Raw genomic sequence first — 23,469 nt, forward strand, 5'->3', positions numbered from 1 at the left:
AATAATCAGCAGAGAAAAATCACCAGATGGAGACAAAGAATGTCAATGAGACATAATAGTACTTTAAGTTCATCATAATAACTTGTCGATAGCTGTAATGGCTCTACTTCTGAAGACAAAGAGAGAAACCTTTCCCTTACCAGATTCATGGCCCTTTGAAACCTTCTTACAAACTAACGATGCTCTCACAGATAGCCCCAAGTTAGTTCCCCCTGTTTTTCCCTAAATATTCAGATCTGTTTAGAAAGGGATTCTGGAGAGCAAAGTAAGGATTTTCTTAAAACTCATGGCTAGAAAGACCCTGTAAGAGTGGAGCTGTGATACAGGGGTCCATTTAAGCGTAATATAAATTGTTAGAAGCAGTTATTTGCTAAGGGACAGAAATTAGTCCAAGAAAAGTAGCTGCATTTGGCTTAAGAATCCTGACAAGATGAAAATGGGCATTCTTTACCAACTGTTGGTGAAAAACTAGGTTAAGTAGAAAGCAGTAACAAAGGAACTGTTCCGCTTTACCTGAGACTGGTGTCTGTGTAAGGCATGGCCATCAGCTGGGAATCTGCTTTGTCACTGAGGGAGCTCTGAAAAAGGGAAGAAGGAAAAAACGACACAAGGTGAAACCTATAAGCATTTCCTTGGTTTGCCACTACATAGAATATAACACACAGAATGGGGTGCAGAGGTTAATCAGTGCTCTGCACCAGAAATGTGGATTTTCCCACTGGTGAAACATGAGAAACTGAAATGGTCAGCAATCAAGCTGGAACAACAAAACCAGCAGGATTTTAATACAGCCAAATTTGAAGTCAACATTCAGAGACAAGAAAGGGAGCTTGGCACCATACACAACAGTTCTAAATGTTCTACCATTCTGCTTTGGACACCAGTGAGAAGCATTTGAAGTTTAACACACAACACTTCTTCCCTAGAAGACTGCATTATTTCCCACATTGTAACATTCAATTCCTTTTAAAGCTGGTACTACCCCTAATCAAATTAAATACCTTGAAAATTCATTGCCTTAATTTCAGCTTTGGTATCAGTATACCAAGTAGATAAAAGACTTTTAAAAATGGGAAATATGAGCACAAGTCTCATATATATATATAAAAATATGAGCACAAGTCTCATATATATATATAGCCATATAGATATATACATATATCTATATGGCTACAATTCTGTAGCCTTACCAAAAAAAAAAGAATCACTCTAGCTAAAATTTAAACAATAGAAATATTTCAACAAAACCAATCAGCTGTGGCCCTTAACAGCGAGTCAGATAAATGTGCTGTAGGTTGTATTTCTCTCCGTTGAGCAATTGCTTATCCTTACAGAAAAGCCACAAAAAGGGTAACTATTTATTTCATTTTAGAAAATGTAGAAGCTATTTTGATGGCTGCCAAAAAAATTCAAAACCCTGAATCCAAGAGCAGGAATGGAAGAACAACTTTGACAACGTAATAATCAACCAAACCCAGCAATTTCAAATGGGAAGTGTTGGCTGCCCTAATTACAGGCACGATGGCTACTTTTGTCTATAATGACAAGTGCAAACGAGTCAGGGAACACGTTTCATGAAATTATCTTGTCAGGCCACGGAGGCAGGAGCAGGAAGGGGCACCTGCGTGACTCGCGCTTTCTGCTGCTGGGTGTTGGACAGCCTTCGGGATCTGGTTCGCTCCACCTCGTGCCTGTGCACCCATCCTCGGAGCTCATGGGTCAGCCTAGGAAAACACACAGCATCAACACAGATTTCAAACAAGGCTGCCAGAATATTTGTATACAACAGTTTAGCCACTATACAGACACTGAAGATTACTATTATTTTACCTTACGATAACTTATTTTTAATACCACAGTAAGAAAATATAATTTTAAGATTAAATGTGTAAGGGATTATCTATAAAGTATTAGATTCATGGATGTTTCCACACAAAGTAGATACAGTCCATTCTTTTGTCCAACAAACAGTAATTTTGAAATTACTGGAAGGACTACTGAAATTTAAAATCAAAAGTTGATGAATTCAGGACAAATTATTGGTTAAGGCTAAATTATGGCACATAAATCTGAGAGGAAGAATGGACAGAGAATGGAGATAAGGTTAGTGACTCATATCTATGGAAAAAGTGGAGCTAGGTGTTTCCTAACAGTGAACAAAGAACATCTGCAATGTCAGGTTAAGTCTGCTTCTATCAGAAGGTGAAGAATACAAGACCATCTCTAATATAATTCAGATGAAAATGGCTTTTAGCTGGACTTGATTTCCAAACAATTAACATTTCTACATATGAAGTAATTTCTCTTTTAAGACATGAAAACCCCCCAGACAATCAGAAAACTGTTATTTGGTTACTGCAAATGACCAGTGTGAAAAGAGAGTGGTGAAAATCATTACTTAAACCATGGAAAGATTACAAAGATCCAAGTGGGTCTGTCCTTACGGCAGCAGACACTTATGAGACACTGGTCACGTACTGGATGAACACCATGAATGGACAACAACATCATTCACAGCAGTCCAGCAGCACTCAGCCAACACAGAATTTATATCTCCACTCCTAATAAACTTTAAATGCTCACAAAAGGCGGTTTGCTCACCTCAGTGACTCTGTCCTGTTGATCAGAGGCCGGCAGGGGGGCGGCGGTGGTGAAATATATAACAGAGGTTCTTCTGAGACTATCATTAGTGCTTTGTTATCAGACACAGAATGGTCATACCTGGGAAAAATCAAGAAAAGCACATCAAGAAGTCCCTTAAAAAACTTCTTCATGACCCTTTGACCAAATCCAGAGAATGAGCACTAACACCAGCAGATCCACGAATATTACAGCTGCTCCTGTGAGACCTTTGATGCAGGTGAGTAACAATTCCTATCAAACATCCAATGTTCTCAGTCAATCCCTCAAAGGGGGCTGACAGCTCTCAACACAGGGAAGACAGATGAGCATTAGCAGATGTTGGATCTCTTCCCAAGAAGGCCAGATATTGATAGAATATGTAGTCTGTAAAATATTCCTCACAGAATGCAAACTATGTGATCTCTGTAGACACAACTTTCTTTTTCATTCCAGAGCTGTGCAAGATTTGCTACAGAAATATTACATTTATTATCCACTAAAACCACGCAGATAGACAGACCATAAGCTATATGACAGCCGAGTAGCCACAAACTATATTACAACTGAGTGGAGAGGATTTACATCTCTGTCTCCAGAATCTAGCTTGGTTTTGATAAAAAGTGAAAAGGAGCATGTATTTCTCAGTACAAAAACCTGTAATACTCTCAGGGCCTCCTGAGGGGTTAACTACTTATCACCAAATACCTAATGTAGTTCTCTCTCTTGATAGGTTATCAATGTAACAGCCTCAGTCCTCTTGGTTTTGACAGACTTGTAGCTCCTGAACCTCAACTTCTTTCTGAAAAATCAGGTATAAGAGCTTATGAAAGCCTTATTCATATCCCCTCTCTTTCCCAGCTTTCTCTCCAACTTCATGTCTGCTTCTCATGTCTGCTGCATCCAGGACTGATAAAGGAGAATATGCAGCAAAGAGCAAACAGTTTGCCAAACCCAGGGTGAAACAGTGAAAGAGAAGGAGGTACAGGCACAAGCACACCCTCCTAAGAGAACCACTCTACTCTTCTGTCCCATAGGTCATGGTCTAAAATGTACCACACAGGATACAAAGCCCTCACCATGGCTACAGCCTTAAAATGCTCCTGATTTATTGCCTTCTTTCTGCATGGCAAAATACATTAGGGCTTTCTGCACATCTGTGCCTAGCTTTGTTCAACCAGCCAAAACACTCCACTGGAAAGGGACAGTCTAATAGGATAAATCTTGTAAGGGGAAAACATGAGCTGTATTAGCCAGACTTCAATCTGGAGACAATTATATGTTCACTTATGCACTGCATGCTAGAGATCTAGGAAGTCTGAAAGCCAGTATTTAATTAAAAAATGGATAAGCACAAGGATGGACTCGGACTTTTTAAAATGAAAAAGTACAGTGCTAAGTTCAGAGTGTGTTCTTAGTCGTGAACTTCCCCAGTCTTCTCTTGAGCAACTAAGAGAATAAATATTCCAGCTTAAAAAGTAAGAAGAGATAGATAATACGACAAATATCACAACTATGCAAGCTAAAATATAGATCAGAGGGAAAAAGCAAACAGATGAACTGAAGAAGGTCCTGAAAATCTCGGTGACAAGCACTTGTGGATATGCTCTCTTCCCTAACACTGTGCAGCAGAGCCACGTGTACACTTCTGAAGCTCTATGTGTTGGGTACTCTGGCAGATAAAACACCATATTCATTTGAAAAGCAAACTGTGCAGCTTTCAAAACACTGTGTTTAAAACGCAGGTACTCTGTAAAAGAAGCAAGAGCACTGGCCAAAAAGGTGAGCAAGGCAGTGAGGGCTAAAAGCACCACTGCCCTCTGCCACCTAAAATGTTAAAGGTTTTCATCTCACCTATTAATCTTCTCGGGAATGATGCCCTCAGGTATTTTCTGATCTGTGCTGGACTCCTGGACAGCTGAGAACTCCAGAAGATTTCTGGTCCGGTGGTTAGAACTCACAGTGGAATCAACTCCATTGGGATCCTTTTCAAATACACTGAAAAACACAATAAACATAGTAAAATGTACCACACACATAAGGGGTCTGCAAGGCACTTTCCTGTAAGGCATTAAATACCCAGGTGGGGAAGTTTCTAGCTGCTGTTACATTACATGGATAAGGTGCATGTCATATCTAATGTAAAAGCTGATGTGTCATTACAATATCATCGTTCAAAGCAGTAGCAGTCAGAAAATCAATTCTGTTCTCTTTTTCAGTTTTAGCTGTTTGAAAGACTACGATGCTCTGGTTTTCACATTCCCCCACATAAGCTTTACCTGATGAAACTAAGAATACTCTGCTTGTAACCCAGGTCTACAGGCATAAGAAAATTACCTACGTTCAAATCAAAGCACTACCAAACTTTAACTTTCATCAGCCTCAAAGTACAATTTACATAGTTTATATGAATACAACATGTAAGAAAAACTTAGCTATCAAATTCCGTGCAGCTGCAAGCCTGGAATGTTATGCCAGACATCTACCAGAACTGTACACAAATATGTTCAATTCTACTTGGATTTAGAACAAGTGGCAGGGCCAACAGCCCCATCGGCAGCAGGCCATGGTGCCAGACACCCTGTGGTTCTGGTGTGTACTCACATGGATGGAAGGAGCCTGGCCTGGGGGCTGCTCAGCCAGCCAGCCATGCAGCACAGGAGTGTCTGTGCTGCTCTCCATGCAAAGAGAGGGAGCAGCACTGCACACGTGAGCTGGAAACACAACCACACCATTGCTGTACCAGATCTGCATCCTTGGTCACAAGGGTGAGTTACAAGGGAGAACTCTCAGAAGCAATACTTCAATTTCTCCTCTCCAGAGGCTGGCTTTCCTCTTTCATAACACGGTTGCTTCCTGAAATATGCATGTTTACAAACCCAAGTCCTAACTTCTTGGCTGACAACAGCAGAGCATCACCAGCAGCAACACAGCGAAAACAGAAGTGCAACAAGCCCCCAGCATGCTGATGAGATCTCTGCCATTCATGCTGATCACATGATAAGGTGGCCCACAGAGGATATTTTAATTCATGCCCCACCCCTCCTGTGCAGCAGAGCGTAAACCCTGCAGGGGAGTAATTCCTGGTTTTACATGGCATCACTTTGCAACAGGCAACAAATACAAATAGAGACAGGCAAAACCTAGCAAGGAGGGCAGATTAAATACTCCACAAGTATGCAGAAGGCAGACAGAATTGCCCAGAAATTCCCTCTCTTTTGCCAACACTTTTGCACTCCTGTTAGTAGTAACCCAGGTGTCCGTGTGTGTAATTGTGCCATGTTCTGAACCACAGGAGTCAGAACAATCCTAGACCCAGGCTGACGTTGCCTTGATTACCTGCTCTTCTCTGGGTTTCTAGGCAGCAGCATGGAATGAGGGCAGCAGAAATGCTCTAGGCTCTGCTTTCACTTGTGCCAATGGGCAGAAAAATACTTAAGAGTTTCCTTACTGCCTGTGCACACTGGTATCCAAATGTCTTGCTGCTTCTACTGCATGGAAAGCTGGATGGTTTATTCATAACCTCCTATCAGGCAACACCATATCTATCCAATTTTACAGAAACAATCTCCACTACCCACTAGGTTTTATGAGATCACGTTTCTTCTCTGCCAATGAAAGCATCAGCACAACTGGCAGCGTCTCAAGCCCAAGAACCAGAGCTCAAAACTAAGGCTGATGCTTAAACAGATACCTCATGTTCCTGCTGGAAGCCACCCACCTGTGAAATGCCCTTACTGCACTTAATCTGGAGTCATGACAGCCAGAAGTACATGGTAGTTTATTCACTAGACCAAGAATATCCCTCAGAAGATCTGAAAGCTGTTAACTCTCCTGCAAATCCTTCTCCCCAGCCTGAAGTATATTAGCCATCCAGTTGCTGGACCTCCTGGATCTGGTGTTTCAGCCTATCCTACTTCTCTCCCTTCCCATTCAAAATGACACACGGAACCAGAGAAACTTCCCATGTAATTAGTTAAAGCTGAGAAAAATCTAAGCAGAAGAACTGTAACAAATTGCATTTTTCCATTATGCTTCTTCCTTCCTATTTGTCTCATTCTGCAAAAACGATCCTTGTTATTTCGGGTTCCAGCCTGGAGAGGTGAAATGTCACATGCAATACATTCCTACTGCAGTTCACCCTGAACTCTGCACAACAGAGACAAATCCAAACCAAGGATAAAGACACACACTGCTCTACAATCACAGCTAATCTTCCCTTTTTGTGATTGAGTTGTTTTAGCTACACACCCATGCTAAACCACACACACCTCACTTTACTGCATCAGCTCTAGAAGAGAGGAAATGTTTATTTTCCCTCTTCTCGAGTGTAAAACATCTTTTTCTTTTCATCAAAAATCAGCTGAGCATGGGATGTTTCCACCTGAAAGCAGATACCTTCAGCAGCAAAAGACAAAGAAGGAGGTAAACAGAGTATGTTTTGCCACCCTTACAGGCAGAAACCATGGCTCCCACTTCTGACAATGTGAACACAAACTTGAGAACAAAATATGGTATTAGGGTAATTTTTCCAATGCCCCTTCCTTTATCAGGATTGTTATTTTTCTTTTGAAGCAGGGCTAGCAGCAATTTCTGCTATATGGGCCACTTCTGTGCCTGCCCTTTCCCATTCTTTTTCTAGGACCTTGAAGATGACTGAAAGTTTCCTTCTCAATGTCTACAATATGTCTGAGAAAAAAAAAAAAAAAAAAAAAAAGGAAAAATCCCCTTTGGTGCTGCTTTGGTTTGTGGCAATGACCCAAAACCAAAATAACTATAGTTTTGGATAAGGAAAAGCCCCACAAATTGAAATCCTGCCCCACTTCCACCTTCTAATTACTTGGGGAGTTTTGTTAGTTTTTTCCCATCTGAATAGAAGATGATGTTGTTCTGTTGTATCATTTCCTTCTCTTCCCTTCTCCCAGGAGGGAACACCAGTGAAGTTTGTCTATAAATAGGGCTCCATCTTCAGGAAACAAACAGGAGAGGACATGCAGGTAATGGTCCATATCCTCCAGATTCTCCAGGGCCTTTCCTTGCCAAACGGGTACCTGAGGGTCTGAGACAGGGTATCAGAAATATTCCTCCTTTGACATCTCAAACTAATATGAGAGAAAAGGCATAACTTAGGAGCAGGAATCCCTTCAAGCAGCTGGCATGAGGATGGACTTCTCCTGCAGACCTGCATCTGGAAACATCTGCCGACCTCAGGCATGCTGAGCTTTACAAGTGCCAAGCAAAACAGCAACAATACAAGCTGCAACAGGAAGGGTCTACAGAGCACATCCCAACACCATGACACTGAAGAGGAAGCAAATATTGGGCATTTAAAAACACCAGGCAGAAGAGGCTAGAAAACATGAAAAAGAAAGGTAGAAGATCCCACTCTGAGGGAAAAAAGTTTCAGGAAAACAGTATTTTCAACTAAGATATCAACAGTGAGTTTAAGAACTGGTTTAATATGACAGATGGCAAAAGCATGGACAGTTTTTTCATTCTGTTGAACTATAAGATGAGAAGTCAGAAAAGGAAGAGCACTTTGGCATACCTGCCCTAAGCAAGCCCCACTATTTGCAGGAACTGAGTTACTGTCCCACATCAAAAGTCACAAAAGACTGAAGCTGAGAATTGGCACTACTGGACAAGACAGTCTTTTAGAAATTGGAATCTTTCCTGTTTGGCTCACTCACACACCTGGGGTGCCTAGCAAGGCTTTAGAGCCTGCATTTGGACATCCCAGATACCGTAAGCATGAAAGGGTTTTCACAAGCCACAAAGACCCTGTCCAAGCTGGCTGAGCTCTCAGCTTGTTTCAGATGAAAAACCAGATCCAAGGGAAAAAAGAAAGAACCACTAAATACTTCATGCAGATGTTTGTTCAGAAGTGTAGATAAATTTGATTATAAGAGGGAAAGAAAAGCAGCAGTCCTGCCATGGCTTCTCCAGGCATTCAACAGCACCTGATATTTTAGCTGTATTTTTACTTCTTTGGTTTGAATGTCAGTTTGATGAATGTGAAAGCGAGTCTTGCCAGGAACCCGAACTAAATTTCATTTGTGCTTCTGGCTGAACAAATCCTGTGCACTTCAAGTTTTGAATACTGACATTTAAGTTGTACAGTAATTTGTAGACGAAAGCCAATAGTGATATCATAACAAAGAGTTTTCTGGGGACAGAACCATCTCTGAGTATGAGCTGGGAGGTTTCCAACCAGCTAAAGTTGACATTGCAAGGAGACACCAACCAAAGCCCTCGTCCTCTTCCTAACTGATTCCAGACAAGGCTGCCATAGTGCCAGACACTCTCTGGAAAGTATTTCTTGTTTCTATTCCCGATGAGTGCACCATCTGCTGACAGCAAGGCTCTGCCTTCTCCTGAGGGCTGCTCCACAGCTACCCTCTCTGAGTGCTGAGCTGGAGAGAGCAGCTCAGCTTCTTCCCTGCAGGGGAAGAGAAGAAAAGCAACCCAAAGTGGAGATTTTTGTGTGGTTTTGTTGTGTTTTGCATGTTTAAAAAACAATTTGTCTTTAATAAAGCCCCTGGAAAAGAAAGGAAGAAAGAAAATATTGACACCCAGAGCACTTTATTTTTTGCTTGTACTCTGTACCATTATCTGGCCTTTAATGCCAAAGCTTGCGGCTGTGATCAGCAGAAGAAAGAGGAACGAATCCCTTCCTGCTCCCAGAGTTGTAGTTTGTAAGAAAATCAAAGGAATCCTGTTTTCCTTAAGCAACAACCCATCAAGAGAGGTATTGAAAGGTCTGGAACCTAGACCCAAGTCCAATTTACTCAGCCTGTCCTTTTCCTCTCGATTTCTCCCTCTCTCTTCAAGAAGAAACTACAACTCAAGACCAAAGGTGTGCTGCAGAAGCAGTTTTTTATCTTTGGGCCATCTCCAACACAAATGTACACTTAACTCAGCACTGAAACATGTTCTTTCAGTGCCACAAATGTTACATTAAGTTTCCTGTATTACAGGTGTTAAGAGCCACAAATGTCTTCCTATGCTTCTGCTGTTTTTGCTAAAATACCCAGAGGGCTTCATCTTTCCTTGGCAGACAGAAGACATGGAGCTGGCTAACATGGCACTCTTTCATGCCTCTTGCACTCATCTCAGTTTTTTCTTCGCATTTCACCAGTTCCTCTCCGCTAGTGAGTAAGAAATTAACAGGCATTTGACTGTCATCATTTGTATGTAGGTTTATTATACTTAAGGCTTGCAAAAAGCAGAAAACCAATCCTTTTCTATCCTTCACTAAGGGCAAAAAAAGCCCAGGATTGGATGAACTGAGAAAAAGAAACTGACAGCCCATGATCTGTGGTTCTCTGTCCTCAGAACATCTCTTAGAAATGCTTCAAGCAATCATTGCAAGTTTGGGAATTCCTCTTCCATCCCTCCTGCAAGCCATCGGTGGTTCCAACTAACCTGCCCCACTTTGCTCTGGAAAGGAGGGAGGAAGGGAAGAATTGTTAAGGAAACAAACTAATGTAAGGCAAAAGTAACCGTGTGTTTGAGTTGTTAATCACTGCCCTCCACTTTGGGCAGGTGCCAGACACATGGCTTTAGTCTACTTAGCACATGTTACTCAGTGGGACATTTGGGATGTTTCTGAACATACCAGGACACTGCTTGGGGTCACTGCTTGGGCAGCACAGAGGTGACTCCAGGCCACATCGAGACCTCGGCGTGGCTGTTGTGGGTGGGATCTGCACTGACAAACCCCAGCACACAACAGACAGCTCCAACACCTCTGCAGCAACACAACACTTGCTGCATGTGATGACACATGAACAAGATCAGCTCCTTTGCCCACACAGAAAATGCTTCCTGTAAGGGAACAACAGCTCTGTTTCTCTAACTTTCCAACACCCCATCACTGAGGTATCCCTACACTCCTGCTTGCCATAAGATGGGTCTGTTTCTTTACTCACAGAGTCCAGCACAAAGTCTCAAACAACAGAAAACTTGCACAAAAGCACTGCTGAATGCACCAGGCCTCAGAATAATCCTGCTTTCCCACACACCAACTCAAGATTCCTCAGCTTGAGTAAGGGCACTAGACCATAGTGACACCAGTACAGGTGTGCTCAATGGATGGTGCTGTCAGCAGCCCAAATCCTTCATGCTCCAAAAGCTTAGCACACCCCAGTAGTGCTGACTAGCATCCTGCAGGCTAAGTGGGATGCTCATCTGGTGAAAGACTTGTGTGTTTATTACTTTATCCTTACAAGTGGCACATTGTGATTGCAAGCTGAACAATCCTTGGGCAATTTCCTCATTTTTAGTTAAAGATGATTAATCTTAGCACTTCTGGGATTTTTTTTCCTGTTTGTGCTACCAATTTAAGAAATGAGACACACCCCTAAATCTTTCAGCAATCAAGAGCCACTGCTTCTTCATTTGCTGTAGTCTGTGACAACAGCAGACAAATCACACTTCTCAGCCAGCCAGGCCAGTGTCTTTATTTGCAGACTGCTCAGTGGATCTAAATTTTTACTAGATTATTCAGTTTCCAGGACAGTCCTGGAAAGTAGAGGAAAATCCATGAGGACACCCTAGAGAGGAGCTGCAATGAAGTCTCCACAAGAGGCCAGCTATTCTAGCACAGCTGCTTGAGGTCAACAGGACACAAGAGGTTTTGAAGCAGCAGCAGCTTTACTGAGCTACATCAATCACCACCTCAGTCATCCTCCACAAATACAGCTTTCTTTATATCACCAAGTCTGTTTTCCAGTTTGAAAGGGGTTCCAGCCATACAGAGGTAGCCAAATTGTAAGAAAACACAAAATTAATAATAATACTAAAAAAATAGTATCACATCACCCTCTCAAATCTCCTGTTCCAATCTCTTTGCAAGTCTGCCTTTCTTCTCTCCAACTTCATATCTTTCCTTGTTTTCTGTCCACTACATATCTAAAGTGGTAGTTAGGACACATTCTGGCTGGCTGACATCCTAATAAATGCTCTAAGACTGCTGCTAGGTGACATACACCATGTAAGCTTAAGCAGACTGATTATGGGGAAAAAAATAACTAGTTGAACACTTCTTACAGTCAAAAATATAATGCTACAGCCACCAGCAAATACTTGCCTTACATGCTTTGCTTCTACTGGCATAAGAAGAGATGCAGAAAATTTATCTTTTGCATCTTCTGTGATCATTCTCCTTTTCCTGCTTTTTACACATTAGTTGGGTTACTTTCCTGCAAATATTTTACAATCACATGTAGGATTTGCATTAAAAAAAACCAAACCAAACACACAAGACAATTTATATTCAAATGAGAACAGGGAAAAGAATCAAAATAAAAATATTCCCAAAATAAATACACTGATTGTTTAGACTAGAACATGTGTACTTGGTTTCCATTTGTTTCAGCCTTGTTCGTGCTTGTTTAACACATTTTCAGATCTGGTTACTCTACAGGCACAGTCCAACACAAACGTGGAAATCAAAGAAGGAGAAAAAGGCATGTAGGAACTGCAATAATTTGCAAATGACCAGATTTCATGTTGTAAGTGCTAAAAACCCAGCACAGCTAATTAGATGTTTGTCAATGCCAGAAGTCAGCCATGTCTCAGGGATGCCATGCCAGCTGGGAATGCAACCAAGGCAGGCTCCACAGAAGGCACATGTGGAGGCAGGAGAGCCTGGCTCCCCGGGATACCTGGCTCCCTGGGATACCTGCCTCCAGATACCCTGGTTCCAGCTCCCAGCCCTGCTGAGTGCCAAGGCCTGTGTGCTCACTGCCTTTTGTGCAAACACTCCTGGTTGCCAGTTCCTGTCTTGCACCTCATGGAATGCAAGGCTGGGGCAAGGGGGTGACCTCTGCAACGAACTGAACCCAAATGTACCCTTTTCCCTTCACACACCTCACCAATCACTCTTTAATAATAATAATAAAAGGAAGTTTTTATACATGTTGAATTCAAATCCAAACAACTCACGGAGATTACAGAATAGTTCACTGACACACAGATGGGAAATTCCTGGGCGCCTTTCTTCCAGCATAAAACAAATGGATAAAATAGAAACACTACTAGAATTCCTACTAAATTACTTCTGCTTTTAATAACTGAAAGTTTCAGTTTTCAATACAAAGCAGCAACAAACCCAGAAGAGTTTAGTAACACAGTACTACCTGATGCAGAGTGACCACTAACTCCACACAAGCCACTTTCACATCCTCAATTCACACTGGCATTCAATTTAATTAGACTTGCATTCTTTTCTTAGAGATACCATGGTGCTGTGTCAAAGACTGAAGGATGTTCTGAAAGGCTTGTTGGTAATTAACCAGATCGGACTGCACTCTCCCTCCAGTATTTTCAAGCAGATTTCGTGTGTCATCAGGCCAGCTTCCCTCCCAGACTTTCACTCCCACCCCTAAATTCCCAAGTTCAACGTTACAGATCACCCCCACACATATCTGTCAGCATGAAAAAATGTGTCAGCAGAATAACTTTATCTGCTAAACTTGTTTGCCAAGGGCTGCCACATCCTGGACTGCTTCCCATAATCTTAAAACAGCTGAACAGCAGTCCTCGGAGCCCTCCATGAAACATCACAAAAATCTCACCACTCACACAGTCAACAAGACTTAGGACCAATTTAAAAAATTGTGTGTTAGTCTTTATTAGAGCAACACACATCCATTAATGCAGAGGAAAACAAAGAACTAACTACACAGCCACCCATCCAGATGGGATTCTTCTGTGGGACGGCCCAAACACTGCACCTTCACTGATCCACTGCAAGCCATGGAGGGTTTGCAGGACTCCCTCTTCTTCAGCTTCACATCCCCATCCCTAAACCATCCAACTGCTTCCCTGCTTTCTCTGATTTGACAGAAATAGGTAACCTGTACACCTGCCCTTTCGTTTTACATCTAGTCTTCCAAGAATGCTATCACTTCCAACAAGAACCTAAGAAGCATCTTACAATAAGGCCAGCTAGGGGAATTTCAAAGTCTGCTACAGAATTTAGGGGCTGAATTTCCCATGATTTTGCTTTTTTTGGATGTCACTCTATCTTTGCAATGGTTCATTGGTTTTAAGTAACAAAATATTCACTGCTAATGTGCTTGGATGAAAACATCCTGAGCCTGAATGCTGGCACACCTCCATTCAGGTGTGCAAATGAAACGATTTCTTACACAGAAAAAACAGCAATGCAAGGTTTCAGAACATATTTACCTCCAGCTGACCACTGCACGGAAATCAGGGATTCCACACTTAGCTAATTTCGGAGAAAAGAGTGTTTTTGCTTTAGTGTAAGCTAGCACGGATATTATCTCAAAAAATTCCTTATTTCTGTAAGAAGTTGCAGGGACCGAAAAAAAGCACATATATCAGAAGCTTCTGTTCTTAAGGACATGACAGAACAGCAATCCTGTATTTGTGGAGCTACCATTCAGTGACACCTTTATAAAACGGAAGAAAATGTGTATGGGAGGAGTGAAATCTAAAGAAATGGTTTGTATATCCCACGTTCTGGGTATTCTGAAGAATATTGCACAACCAAACATTCACATCACCTTGATACAGCCTAGAATTTTAATTGCAGTGCAAGCATTTATTCTGCTAGGGAAAAAAAAAAAAAAAAACAAACCAGAAAGAGTAATTCCTTGCAAACTTGCAATTACATTTCTCTTCATTGCCTAAATCCAGTACTGATGCAAACCACCTGGTTCAGGCACAGCAGTTATACTGGCATGCTCAGCTACTGTACTGGCCAGGAACAGTCAGACACCCAAGGATTTCTTTTTGCTTTATCTACTTTATTAAACATCAAACATGTCAAGAAGTTAACCCTGTCACATTCCTGTAGTTATTGACTGCTGCAAAGATATGAACACAACCTGACCTTTCAGCCTACTTTGACAGCAGTGCCTTGCCATCAAGCTCAACACCTTACTCATTCCTGGGGGTCGGGAAGATGCCACAGGAACTTCAGGGCACTGTGGTAGAAGTCTTCCCACCCATCTCACTGTGATTCCAAGCCTTTCATCACTAACAAGAGTTTCATGCATTCCATCATCTCACTGCAATGCAGACACAAGTAAATTTTCCCCCAGCTTTGGAAAGATGACCTAGCAATTCTCACCAAGTGTCTCTCCCAAGTGAGTGGTAATGTTTGAAATGCAGACAAGATTTGCAAATCAATCCCTTAGTATCTGGAAGCTGATTTCTCTGCCTAATAGTCAAAAATCACAGTATAAACCCTAAATACACTAAGAAATGGTCTACCTTAACACTGTCCACATTGAAGCAAAATTATCAGCTGTATTTCACGTCCTGAGATAAACAATATTTGCAATAAGTGCAAACACTTAAGAAGTCATTTCAGCTTTAGCAAATTTTCTAATAATAAAAATATAAACCTCACTTCCTAAAAATTTATCACGGTCAGAAACAAAGTCTTCCTCCATATTAATCCCATTCCTTTAATTTGACTGGGATTTTGAGGAGAAATGGAGACACTACTGACTGGCATCCTACTGAAATATTATCCCCTTTTGAAAGAGCAAACAGCTCCATCTAAAAGGTCTTTATGCTCCAAAGCCAAGTTAAATGGACAGGTATGTGCAAGAAGTATTAGAGTAAAAAGATTCTCCTTTCTTCCATAGATTTCTTTATAAAGTGTCTGGGAAGTGATGTAGCTTTTCCCTGCTGCTCTCTGGCTCCTCTGGCCTACTGATAACGGTTCAAATAAGAGAGGTTTCTGATTACCACTCCAACTAAACAAGGAGGGGGAACAACCTCTTCACCAGACCCACAAGACAAGTAATACAGGGCTTACACTGTAATGAGGGAGATTGCAGCTGGACACATCTAAGGGTCAGGACTGCAAGGCATGGAATGTACAGCTGGATTTTGAGTACTAAAGCACAGTACAGTATTTTGAGTACTAAAGCAGCTTCAAGTCATAGCTACTGAAATTAGCACAGGTATGAACATGCAGATAAGCTCTCCAAGTCTGACTTTTTTTCCTACAAGGTTTCTAAACACAGTTCTTAATCTCTGCAGGTATAAATGGAGCAGACAAACTGCTGTATGCTGCACTGAATAAAAAAATCCCAAACCAGGAGAAATTACAAGTACAAAATCTGGCTCTTATTGCCAGGATTCCAAAAGAGGAACCATTATACAGATGCATCTTCCCCTAAGCAGGAGAAGAATAAAGGACAGATTTCAGATTTCAAGCTCAAGGCTTTAAAACACAACACTGGCTGTTGTTAATGATTCAAACAAAAACCTCAGGACAGTAAACTTGCTAGGCGAAGAGGAATTTCTAAGCAGCTTACCTCAATGGACCATAATTCAACATTATAAAGGCCAGTATCACCATCACACACAGCGTCCTTCTCTTTGGAGATGATACTTTGAGCTTCTGGTTCTAGACAGAGAAAACAGAAGACATTGAGTAAAAGAGGGGCACAGATATGCAGAGGTATGTCAGAAGCTAAGTACACCAAATTATACTAGCTTTTTAGATGTATATTTGCCTAATTATGTGTGAATATATTCCTGAACTACTTAAAAATAAAACTTTGGTTTATACATTATATTCACCTTCTATCCAGTGAAATATTCAGAAGCACCATGAAGAACTAAAAGTCTACCAGATAATGTGTCAGCTGTCCTGACCTACAGTTGGTGAAAGTCATGCTTGGAATGGGATGCTGGCCTAGAAACCCTCAAAGGTCCTCCAGTCACCATTCCCCTAATTCTGTTCTAGCATCTTCCACCTGAACAACTGTTTTCATATAGAAGCAGACTTTCATCACAATGTCTTACCTCTAATACCACTTCATCCAGCTGCCTCTTCAGTGTGCTGTTTTCTTTCTTGAGTTTCTCATTCTCCAGCAAGGCTGCCTCCAGCCTGGCCTCGAGTCCCAACATGTATTCCTTCTTTTTCTTGCGTGACTGAAAGGCTGACTCACGGTTTTTGATCATGCGCTGCTGCCGCCTCAAGACATTGACCTGAACACACAATAGACAGGCCTGCTAACAATCCACAAGTTAAAAGTGCCTCCACTTCATGCAGAATTTCTACTTCTCTGCTTTGTCAAAGGTGTGCACAGATAGTTTCCCACACTCTGCTTCAAATGAGCTGGAATAGTCAGGACACAAGCACCTCGGGATCATGATACACCCAAGGAAAAAACAGCTCCTGCACAGTCTCAGTTTTCTTCTGCATTCTCAACATTCTACATGCAGGGATCACCAAACGTATACTTGAGTTTGATTTGGTCAATCAAATCACAAAGACAGAAAATACCTATCTTCAGGTCTGCAAGAATGTCTTTCACCTTCACTTTTCCCTGCACCATTTTACAGGCTAGGATCAGTCAGCTGCTTTCCTAACAGGAAATTTCTAGGGTTTCCAGTCTGTTCTGTACGGAAGTCATTTCCACACTGATTACACCTGCTTCTGTACCTTTTCCACCTATGCTACACAGCTTTTGAGATTTTGAACAGTGTTCCTGATCTCAGACTGCACATTCTATGTGTCTCAAGGACTTACAGGGCAGTTTAAATGCAGTCTCTGCATTCAGATCAGGAGTGTGGCTTGGATTCACATTTCCAGATTGTCCCACTAAATGTGCTTCGCTTCACATCACAGAACAGTCTGAGAGCACACACACTGGATTCCTTCAGGATGAAGCTCAACCAGCAAACATACTGCAGGAGAGCACATAATTCACTCTAACCACTAGCAGGCATTTAGTCTGCAAGACCAGACTGGGACAGCTCAAAGCAACCCCTCCCCATCCTCCAACAGTCCCGATGACTGATTTTTTTCCCAAGCAGGAACACTCCATCATCTTTTACCACTTACTCATTTTGTGGTTTGCACCGAGTGGGACGACCCAGACCGAAAGCATCTTGCTGCTGACAAGGATAACAATGATGGATACTGCAGAACTATACAAAACTACTTGAAATTCTAAGTTTAAACACTAGTCTGTTGATTTCCTTTCCCTCACAGGTTAACAAGTGTTTTCATTAAGAACAGAAGACTTCCATCACATTATTAAGCTACAACTGGATGTGCCTTAATGACAATTACACTGACAGATAACTGAATGATCCATCTTACACAGACCTGAACATCCTTCAGTACCTACCACCACATGCACTGGTGTAACCTGTATCTCTCAGAGCAGGAACATTAAAGAAAAAAGATGAGAACTATTCCAGAAGTATTATTCTAGGGAAATAGTGTAATCACACAACAGTAACATTAACTAACTCAGATTTTGAGTCCAGCTATGTAAAAACCTTAACCACAGCTTTTCAACTCTCTCCTTGTATCTACCTGCACACAGACAATATGTTGTTCTAGGGCACTGGTGTCTGCAAAAAAAAGTGGCCACAAGCTGTCTGAAGACAACATTCTTCTTCATAATGCTGCAGTCTGGTGACAAAGATGAAGAAAACATATTACAGTGCATTAGCATTCTGGGCTTTTTATAAATTCTAATTGCTTTTTATGAAGATCATTTATTGTATGTCTAGTCTGCTGCCACCAACAAAAGTCTGTGAAAACAAAGCTGTTTGTACTTACTCCAGTTTCTCTCTTTAGCAGAGTGGAGAAGGAAAAGATTTTAACACATTTTCATTAACACTAAGCTCTGTCTTGAATTTTTTAAGTACTACAACATTTAACATAAAAAAGCTTCTGCAGACATATAAAAACTGGACCAAAAAAAAGATTCAGGCTAGCCAAGAACTGCAGTGTATAGAACACACCAATTCAGGGCCAGGATCACTTAAACCGTTCAGAGATGAAAAAACAAGGAATGAGTTCATGCAGCAGCTTTGGCTCAAGTTGTGTGCTATTCCAAACAAGGAGTTCCATTCTCCTTTTTAAAAAGAGGTTTTACATCATGGAGCTGAACAGAGAAGACCAAATTGTTTACATCCATTCTTGTTTGCAGACCTGTTGAGGATTATTCATTACAGGATAGCTTTTAATTACGTGTCTGGAACTTCTGGCAAATCTACATGCTTCCCTGAAGAAAATAAGGTGTTAGAGGACCAGTGCAGTGCCACTACACTAAAAGTAGATCCTAAGGTACATCTGCCACTGTTTCAGATGCTGCCATCGAGATTTTATGTGTTATTTATCCAGACTGCCGTCTTTTACTCACAGTTCTCCAAATGCTGTGAGGAACAGCAGCTCTTCCAGCCTGATTCCAGGTACTTTGTGCAGTATCTGCATTTCAGTCTGTGCCACACCAGCTACATTTTGACTCATTTTCTAAGCTTGCTTAACTGAAATCCAGTATTTGTGTCCCTAGGTTATTTTGTTTTAATTTACAATCTGTAAACAGCTTAAGGTCCTTGGTCAACCCTCCAGGTCTTGCCTGGCTCTTCTTGGGGAATGCCACAACTGCACACCTGATCTCACCTAAATCTGATGCAGGAAATGGAAAGAGTTGTGTGAGTGAAGTGATGCAAGATTGCTGTACCTGGAAGCAGTATGGCCATCAGCATTACACAGCTGGCCTGGCATCAAGATAAACATGCCCCCTGCTCAAGCACTTTGATAATCAGGAGAAAGAGGAATTAATTTATAATGTCAGTCTGCTTGAGCAACATTGCTTTGCGCAAGTGCTGAACCAAGATTACAGGCAGCAAACACCTCTGCCAACTTCTTCTGCAGCCTCCAATTTTTTAAGTTACATTGTATTGATGTTCCGCTCCAGATAGCAACTACTGGTTCTAAGGAAACACAGACCATAGAGGGAGAACATTGGCCTTAAAAACAATCAGTCATCAGTGATGTAACTTCTGCTTTCTAGCTTTGAAAATTATACCACCACTAGCACGGATACACACAAAAATGCTGTAAATATGGAGAACTGGAAGGGTCATTGCAAACCTTTGCTTCAAACAGCACTAACCAGATTCAGATTGTCCTCTATCTTCAGAGGTTTTATAAAGAGTCATGCACTTTACAAATAAACACTGCTACCTCAATTTACTTCCAAAGAAAACTCAATTCTGAGCAAAATTTAACGTCCCTTCCAACACAAGCTGTACTTCTAGAAATAAGAATGTGTCTCATACTCCACAGAGATTTTTGTACACATGCTGGGAAAGTTAACAAACAGCTAAAAGTACAAACCATTCAACTTAGCATTTGCTGGCTTCTTATCTCAGCTTATGAAAGCTGCTGCCTTTGAAGATGCATCTTTAATTGCAGGAATACAAAACATATGCAAGGTTTTTTTTATTCTTATGGAAGTTCTGGGTTTTGTTGTCTCTAACTCAACAGAACACAACTTGCCTAATGAGTTTATGTTATACAAATATTAGACAATGTACAGCACAGAAAAGAGGATTCTCCAACAGAAATCCACACTTATGCTGAAGATATTTTGCATAATTAATATTTTCTAGATTTTCAGTATTCTGGCAGTTCCCCACAGCTGGCAGGCTGCACATGTGTGCTACCAGGGTCTCACACCTACAGTTTGCCATCAGCCCATCTCAGTGTAATCCCCTGGATGTCTGAGTGTTAAGCTAACAGTTTATCCCTCCTAAGCCCAAAAGAAAGTCCTGCAGTGTTTCTTTTTATCCTGCAACATCTGCTTAGATTAGCAAACAAAAACACGTGTTCCAGAGCTCAAATGTCAGCTCCATCTGTGCAGCTCTGAGCACCACATACAGTGTCCAAGGCAGTCGGGAGATGTTTTAACCCTGCTGGCACCAGCTGAATCCCAAAGCATTTGTTCTTTTTCAAAGCACTTTTTCACAGTATGTGCCAAAGAGCAGTTGCAACTGTTTTTTCATGTTGTAACTAACACAGGTAAGATGTGCAGCATTTCACAAGTCTTAAAATTGCCTCCCTAAAACAGCTTTGGGTGGAAATACCCACACAACCATTCTGGAAATCACACACCTCTTTGTTACACCAGCTACACATGTGAGTACTGATGTCACAGGTATGGAGTACGGTGACAATAAGGAGGTTTTGTCAAATAAACCTTATATTCAGACAATGCCATGCTAGCCCTGCTTATAGGGAGTCCTAAATCCAATGACTGCTGGCAGGTCTCTTGAGTTAACTTTGCATGACAGGGAATTATAATTTTAAAATGCAGCACACTCAACTGCTCTGCCCACTGACAGACCTTTGTTTGCTTCTGGTACACTGAATATCAAGTTTCCACTGTACTCTGGCTGCTGAGCTATTTGTAGCACAGTATTTTCATTATAAAATGCAGCCCACACACAAACATGATTAGTGAGGAAAAGTTACCATCAAGCCTGAGTGGCAATCCCAGACACTAGGAAACCATACAGCAACATCCCTCCAAAGAAGCTGAACAGGCTTCCCACTGCTTTTGGGAAACAGTGACCTGCACTGCTAATAAGCAGGTGCCTATACAGCAAAATTCCATGTGTTTTCACCAGTGTTTTCTCCCTTACACTGAGATATGATAGGACCCTCAGCTCACAACTGTGCTTGGAATACCACACTAGAGAATGACACTCAGAATTTTAAAGTTACCAACAAGAAGCTTTGGGCCTTTCCACAAGCATGTCTTCTTTGGACAACACAATGCAATCAAAGCAGCTCCAGATTACTAGGAGCTAAATCAAGTTAACACTCAGCTTGCTAGCTGGTTAAGATGTCAAAGCTGAAGAGGGGAACAAAAACCTCCACACACCTCAAAAGCTACTGTTTACACCTACTGCTTACTGTGAGCTACTATGGAAAAACTTATTTATTTGCACTGTAATTGTTGAGAGCTTAACCCCCTTCTACTCATTCAGTACATGATCAAAAGGGAGCCTGAAGAGATTAGGATCACATGGAACTCAGTAACTGAAGTTTCTAAAAATCATGAGTAAAATCTGGGGAGATAAAGATGTATGGAAAAAGAATTAGGCTTTGAAATTTCCAGTTCATCTACTTCCAAAGAAATGTTTTTATTATATAGATTAGAAAAATGATTTAGCACTGATCAAAAATCAGATATATCAGATCTTCCTGTATGTAAGAGAGCTCCAGCCACTGAGAGCTTGCACTTGAAAAGACAAGTGATGGAAATTATCTATTAGCACTGTCTTCTGCCACTATGCTTGCACACCTGGTCTGCAACTCCAGGCAGGTCAGCAGATATTTAGCTGTTCCTCCCTGTTCTGTTCCAAGCTGCTAAATTCCCTATTTACAGTTGGAAATCCTATTAGCAGTTTTCCTGAGACTCAGAAGGGACCTGGCTATTCCATTAAGGCCCATATGCAGGTAACTGTGTCCAAGCCTTGGTTAGCAGCTATCACACAGAGTCAGAACTTACATCCAGCCCCATGGACGGGGTGCTGCTCTGAAGCAAGGGCTTTGTCACTGGGATTTTGCTGCTGGCTGAGCCGTTCCCAGCAGCTGCAGGCAGCGCATTCACTGTGTGGTTCTGAAGTGGTGTGGCCCCTCCAGTCACAGCAATGACTGGCTGGGAAGCAGGAAGCACCCCAGAAGCCTGGAGCTGTACCACAGCAGGCTGGGGCAGCACCACGGATTGACCTGGAACACAAGAACAGCAATGCTCAGCACGGATGAAACGGATTTGTACACCACTATTCTGCAGGGGCATACTCATATCCTCTCCTGCCCCACACAGTTTATCTCAAATCCATTACATTCCACAGAACAGGAATGGAAAAAAGAAGTTCTAAAGTTTACAGGACTCTTAATCCATCTTGCAAACCAAAACTACAGATACTAAAGGAATCCAATAAACCAAGCTCTGTCCCTAAAGCTCTTCAAAGTTAATAACATTCAACACTTTGTTATATACATTACTCAGTATTGCTAATACTTGAAACACTCTGAACAACTTTTTAAAGGAATTTAGCCAACTTACCTCAATCCTCCTTCTGCCTTTTGTCTATACCTACTTTATTGTTGCATTCAATGGAAAACTTACTACACAGAAGTGACTCATACCACACAGATCAATTCAAACTAGCAGAGAGATGGAAGATGAACAAAAAAGAACAATGCAAGTTACACTTTCAAAACTTACGCTGAAGCTTCAACTCACACTAAGACCAGTTTTTTAGAAAAATGTCTTATGCAAGAAAGTTTATACACAAGCTGAATAGAGCTTAAAGAAAAGCAGGCAGAAAAAATGAGGTAATTTTGACAGAGATTGAAATGGAATTAAAAACAGTCACTTCCAAGAAATTTCAGTCCAACAACTACATTTAACTAAAGCAGGTGCTTGAGTAATATTTTGTTAATGTCTCTCTAATCCTCTGTAAAAGGATGACCTCGGCAGCTTTCAGAAAGAGCACATTCCAGCTGAGCATTCCAAACAAAATGCACGACAATGGATTACAGCATTTATCCAGCCTTCTACAAGGTGAAAAGTGAAGTAATTTACCCAGCGCCAAGATCTTTTATGTATGGAATAAAACTACACCCTTTCTTGTTGCAGACATAATCTTGAAGACATCCTAAGTTAGTACAACCCTATTTGAGAATCTTAAATGATGAATTTGAGACTATTTCAACATTTTTTTAATGTATAAAGGGCATGATGCTTTAAGACCATGCTTTCTCCTTTAAGCTTTTATAAAAGGGACTGTGAAAATATAATTTCTCATGCTTCTTTGAAGATAATGGCATATTTCAAACTGGTAGTTCAAGTTCAACTTGTCATATGCAGGGGATTTTGACTGATGAAAAAAGATCCTTATGGTTTTTGTTATGGAAGCTGCACAAGAGAATTTTTAAACATGCCATCAGTTAAAGTAAATGGAAAGCATGGAAATACTGTCTCAAAAGTATTTCCTCTATACTGTCTCACAGAAACTACTGTCCTGACTTTT

At 41.3% G+C, this 23,469-nt stretch overlaps 1 protein-coding gene across 3 annotated transcripts in view; it reads right to left on the reverse strand.

Moving 5' to 3' along the window:
- Positions 1-23,469, reverse strand: part of ATF6 (activating transcription factor 6) — a 74,428-nt gene that overhangs the window by 45,863 nt on the left and 5,096 nt on the right. For all 3 annotated transcript variants that reach the window (XM_069022674.1, XM_069022673.1, XM_069022675.1), the window contains 7 exons: positions 21,939-22,159; positions 16,420-16,605; positions 15,927-16,018; positions 4,474-4,617; positions 2,602-2,721; positions 1,622-1,724; positions 514-578 (listed from right to left, as the gene is read on the reverse strand). In XM_069022674.1, coding sequence (XP_068878775.1) covers positions 514-578; positions 1,622-1,724; positions 2,602-2,721; positions 4,474-4,617; positions 15,927-16,018; positions 16,420-16,605; positions 21,939-22,159 — 931 coding nt within the window. The remainder of the gene's footprint in view (positions 1-513; positions 579-1,621; positions 1,725-2,601; positions 2,722-4,473; positions 4,618-15,926; positions 16,019-16,419; positions 16,606-21,938; positions 22,160-23,469) is intronic.

The sequence above is a fragment of the Aphelocoma coerulescens genome, chromosome 8 (assembly GCF_041296385.1).
Source record: "Aphelocoma coerulescens isolate FSJ_1873_10779 chromosome 8, UR_Acoe_1.0, whole genome shotgun sequence".
Classification (NCBI taxonomy): domain Eukaryota; kingdom Metazoa; phylum Chordata; class Aves; order Passeriformes; family Corvidae; genus Aphelocoma; species Aphelocoma coerulescens.